Source organism: Sinocyclocheilus grahami, unplaced genomic scaffold (assembly GCF_001515645.1).
Source record: "Sinocyclocheilus grahami isolate Dianchi unplaced genomic scaffold, SAMN03320097.WGS_v1.1 scaffold42.1, whole genome shotgun sequence".
NCBI lineage: Eukaryota > Metazoa > Chordata > Actinopteri > Cypriniformes > Cyprinidae > Sinocyclocheilus > Sinocyclocheilus grahami.
The window spans coordinates 1,626,136-1,631,555 of NW_015505221.1; the positions used below are offsets into that span (position 1 = coordinate 1,626,136).

The 5,420-nt window shown below is 36.9% G+C and overlaps 1 protein-coding gene across 1 annotated transcript in view; it reads left to right on the forward strand.

Annotated features, from left to right (window-relative positions):
- LOC107582275 (lipolysis-stimulated lipoprotein receptor-like) overlaps window positions 1–5,420 on the forward strand; it is a 20,300-nt gene that overhangs the window by 3,705 nt on the left and 11,175 nt on the right. The window contains exon 5 of the mRNA XM_016268044.1: window positions 4,824–4,970. Within this exon, the coding sequence (XP_016123530.1) occupies window positions 4,824–4,970 (147 nt within the window). The remainder of the gene's footprint in view (window positions 1–4,823; window positions 4,971–5,420) is intronic.

Below are 5,420 nucleotides of genomic sequence, written 5' to 3' on the forward strand. Positions count from 1 at the left end.
TAGTGTGTTAGTGTGTGTGTGTATATATATATATATATATATATATATATATATATATATATATATATATAATATTATTATTATTTTTATTGTTTTTTATTTATTTACTTTTATTAATTCATAAACAAGGCTTCAATGGGATGGAAGAACAGTGTGTTCAAAATGTTGTGTCATTGTATCCCTTGAGCGTCCAGCAGATAAAACACTGAAAATTTGATTTTACAACATCATATTGCCCATTCATATTGATTAATATTGAATGAACTGTACTTCTGTCACTTACAGCCTTGTTTTTATTTGTGTCAAATTAAGTATGTTGTGTACTCCGAATGAGATCAGGTGCTAATTATTATGCATCGTATTTGAATTCTTGATTTTTATTGGCAGAATTCTGGGGTTAAATATATTTGCATAATGCCTGATACAACAGTTTCATATCTATATCATCACTCCACAACCTTCTTCTCACGTAATAAACCAATTTCTGCTCAAAACAATATTAAAGATCCATTTATTTATTTATTTTGTAAGCAGTCATGTAAAAAAAGTAGTCCAATTTACAGTGAGCCAACTGACTAGCCTATATATTATTGCCTACTTGCCTAGATTTGCATAATCCTGTAATTTGGTTGAGATTTTATGGATATACTAACTGAACAAATTGAAGAACTATTGGATTTTATTTAGATGGTTTGCTTTCTCCATCAAGGTTGTAGAATCGTTTCTTTTTTTTCTTCTTTTTTTTATAGATTATTATTATTATGCAAACAGATCAAATCAGATACAAAATAACAAAGGTCAACAAAACATACATGACAGCCAACATGATTTGTGTGTGTGTGTGTGACTGGGTGTGAGGGGTGGAAGTATATAAACAAAGGAACATGTAGAAAAGTACAACAGACATGACATAATAGTAGAAAACCGTAATAGTAATGATGACAATAGTAATAATGATGATAATAATAGCATTAATAACAAAAATCAGAGGATTGAGGATGAGGAAGGTGATAAGTAATAATAGTAATAGTAATAGCAATAATAATAATAAAAAAATTTTTTTTTAATTAATTAAATAATAATAATGAACTCAATTTATCAGAAATGAGGGGAAAGTTGGAGGATGTGGAAGATGACATAGCAAAATAATAGTATTAATTAGTAATAGTAGCAATAATAACAATATTAACAATAAACTCATTCATCAGGAACTGGGGGGAGGTTGGAGGATCAGGAAGAGGGCAAATAGTAATAATAGTAATAATGGTAATAGTAGTAATAATAACAGCATCACCAACAACAACAACAATAATAATAATAGTAATAATACAATTTACCAGTGACAAATTAAATGCAACAAATCACCAACAGCAACAATAACAACAACAATAATAATAATAAAGCTATAAATAGTGAGATATTGTAAGGCTGCCTCTGGGCCCTCCATGAGCACAGCATAAGTTGGGCCCCCACCCATGTCACCCTACGATGGGCCATCAAGGAGAGGTGCTGTGGGGCACAGGGCCCAAAGTCCCACCCCTGGCCGCCACATACATGCCATGCTTACCCTATATATATATTTTTTTGTTTGTTTGTTTTTGTTTTTGTTTTGTTTTTTGTTTTTTTGATGTGTTTATTATTAATTTTGTTATAGACGTATATGTGTGTCAACTAGTGTGAGATGCATTAAAAAAGCATGCCGTGCAGCGTGGAACCAGCCCAGTGCAAAGCCCAGGTCCCCATGCTCACGTCACACTTACCCTGTGTGTGTGTGTTATATACATACAGTACATACACATACATATATACATAAATACATACACACACACACACACACATGTATGTACGTTTTTTTGTTTGTTTGTTTTTTTACTCTTTCCCTTGCTTATATTCCAATAAATGCATGTATAGCATCTAATATGTGAGGCATTAAAAAAACAAGGCATGTAGTGCTGAACCAGCCAGAGGCAAGAAGTCCAGGGCAAAGCTGGTACAAACTGGATGTACAAGGTCCCCAGCCCCACATCACACCCAGCCACAACTAATCCGAACCACACAGGGCAGGGACTGAAACGCCACAGCCAACTGAGGCCCAGAGGCAGGAAAAGAGAAAAGGAAAGGAAAAGAGAGAGAGGAATAATAATAATAAACAAAAGACAACAAGAGTGGGGACAGAGAGACAGAAAGAGAGAGAGAGATAAAAATGATAATAAATTTAATCTTTTATGAGGATTTAATTAGGTTTGATTTTAGCCATTGTTGCTACCTCCTCCTAACCCCCCTCCCCCAATCTTGTTTAAATATTGATGAAGATGTGTCATTGAGGATGGCTTCAGACAAAGAGGGTCAGCGGATTCATGATTGATGGAAGTTTATGAGCGATAACCAAGAGGGGTGTAATTCTATTGTATTATTTTGAGTGGAAGTTGACAGGTTTAATAATGGTAGTAGTAGTAATAATAACGGCACCAATAACAATAATAATAATAAAGCTATAAATAGTGAGATATTGAAAGGCTGCCTCTGGGCCCTCCATGAGCACAGCATAAGTTGGGCCCCAGCCTATGTCACCCTACGACGGGCCATCAAGGAGAGGTGCTGTGGGGCACAGGGCCCAAAGTCCCACCCCTGGCCGTCAATGCCATGCTTACCCTATATATAATTGATGCATTTATTATTAATTTTGTTATAGATGTATATGTGTGTGTCAACTAGTGTGAGATGCATTAAAAAAGCATGACGTGCAGCGTGGAACCAGCCCAGTACAAAGCCCAGGCCCCCATGCTCACGTCACACTTACCCTGTGTGTGTGTGTTATATACATACAGTACATACACATACATATATACATAAATACATACACACACACACACACACATGTATGTACGTTTTTTTGTTTGTTTGTTTTTTTACTCTTTCCCTTGCTTATATTCCAATAAATGCATGTATAGCATCTAATATGTGAGGCATTAAAAAAACAAGGCATGTAGTGCTGAACCAGCCAGAGGCAAGAAGTCCAGGGCAAAGCTGGTACAAACTGGATGTACAAGGTCCCCAGCCCCACATCACACCCAGCCACAACTAATCCGAACCACACAGGGCAGGGACTGAAACGCCACAGCCAACTGAGGCCCAGAGGCAGGAAAAGAGAAAAGGAAAGGAAAAGAGAGAGAGGAAAAATAATAATAAACAAAAGACAACAAGAGTGGGGACAGAGAGACAGAAAGAGAGAGAGAGATAAAAATGATAATAAATTTAATCTTTTATGAGGATTTAATTAGGTTTGATATTAGCCATTGTTGCTACCTCCTCCTAACCCCCCTCCCCCAATCTTGTTTAAATATTGATGAAGATGTGTCATTGAGGATGGCTTCAGACAAAGAGGGTCAGCGGATTCATGATTGATGGAAGTTTATGAGAGATAACCAAGAGGGGTGTAATTCTATTGTATTATTTTGAGTGGAAGTTGACAGGTTTTCCATGGAGATGTACTCTATTAGTAAGTTTTTCCAAGATGTAATATGTATGGTGTTCCTTGATTTCCAGTTCATGAGGATAGTTTTCTTGGCGATAGTTAGAGCCACTAGGAGTAATTGACTATTTGTATTGTTTAAATTGATTATGCATATGTCACCTAATATACAGAGGGAGGGAGACAATGGGATGTGACATCCCATAAGGTTGGATAGTGAGTCAGTAACGTTTTCCCAAAATGTTTTAATTGAGGTGCAATGCCAAATGGCGTGAAAATATGTGTCTGGGGTGTTTAGTGTACAATGTGAGCATGTTTCTGACGTAAAAACCCTTTAAAATAATTTTCGTTCAGTTAGGTGAAATCTATGAAGTACTTTATACTGTATAAGTTGCAGGTTGGCATTTTTTGTCATGAAGTAGATATTTTTGTAGATTTGTGCCCAGAAGGCAGCATCGGGAGTAATACTTAAGTGTGATTCCCATTTAACATTTGGTAAACTTAATGTATTGTCTGATTTTGATATCATTCTGTATATTTTGGAGAGTAGTTTTTTTGAGTTCGATATATTAATTAGCGCTGAGATTGGAGGGGAAAGGTCTAGGTTAATTGTCCTAGTGTCAATCTTTGATTGAATTGATGATTTGGTTTGTGAGTATTCCAAAAAACAATTACTCCCAATGCCGTATTTCTGGACCAAGTGGGAGACTGGTGCCAGGTTATTATTATGAAAGATATGCTGAAGTTGTGTGATGCCCTTTTCTGCCCATGTGCGTAAGTTGAGTGGCTTCTTGTTAGCTGTAAAATCTGGGTTATTCCAGATCGGGGTGTATTTAGATGGTGCAAGAGGAGTGTCTGTGATTTGATGAAATTTCCACCAGAAAATTCCATTGTAGAATAGTTTCTAAGATCTGCGTTAGCACATGAGTCATGTTGTGTCTGTGCATGTAGGGTGTTGTTGCGGTGCATGCTGGAGTCGAGCCCTGGCAGAGTATCGTGAGGCAAAACCTGTTCGGCTGGTTTCTCTTTATGTGTGTCAAATACATTTTTTGTTTTCCTTTTTTAAAATTTTTGCTTGCAGAACTGACAGACATGTACACCTGAAGATGAATGCACCCATCTCATGACATGTACTAAGCATTAGGGATGGTGGAAAAGTACCAAAATAAGTAATGAAACAGAAATAAAATTTCATGAAACAGAAATTAAGCCAGTATTGCATTTACACGTTTTTATTTTTAGTCTTTTCTGTTTAATGCCCTCATTCTTCTGATTAGTATCTGATGCAAGAGATTTGACTCTTTCCCCCAAATGTTTATTTATTTAGTTTTTTTCTCTTCTTGTTCTCCAGACTGGTTGTTAGTGGTGCTGGTGGTCCTGGGCTTCCTGCTGTTGTTGCTCCTGATTGGTATCTGCTGGTGTCAGTGTTGCCCTCACACCTGCTGCTGTTACGTCAGCTGCCCCTGCTGCCCAGAGCGCTGCTGCTGTCCCCGCGCATGTGAGTCCACACTGCCTTCACTTCCACTTCCCCTTTAGCCAGAAATGCCCTGTTTAGGAGGATTGTAACGAATCAGCTCATGTGAAATATGAATAATTAACCATAACTAGTTATAATTAACTATTCATATTTTAGATCCGCTGTAGATATTTAGCTGACCTCTCAGGGTCAACTGTCTTGTCAATTCTAAGAACGTTAATTTCCTGGTTAAGGGAAATAACTTTCTTACTGTACAATTCTACCAAGCTTGTAGCGTAAATCTGCATGATTAGTGACTCCGGTTATGAGCAAACAATGAACACGTCAAGTGTGATACAAGTAAGGTTTTATTAACTACATAAACACTTAAACTAGTCCAACATACTACATAAACACATAAACTGGTCTAACATACACATACACACACACACACACATACAGTTGGTATAGGAAAGGGTTAAAGTTGAACTC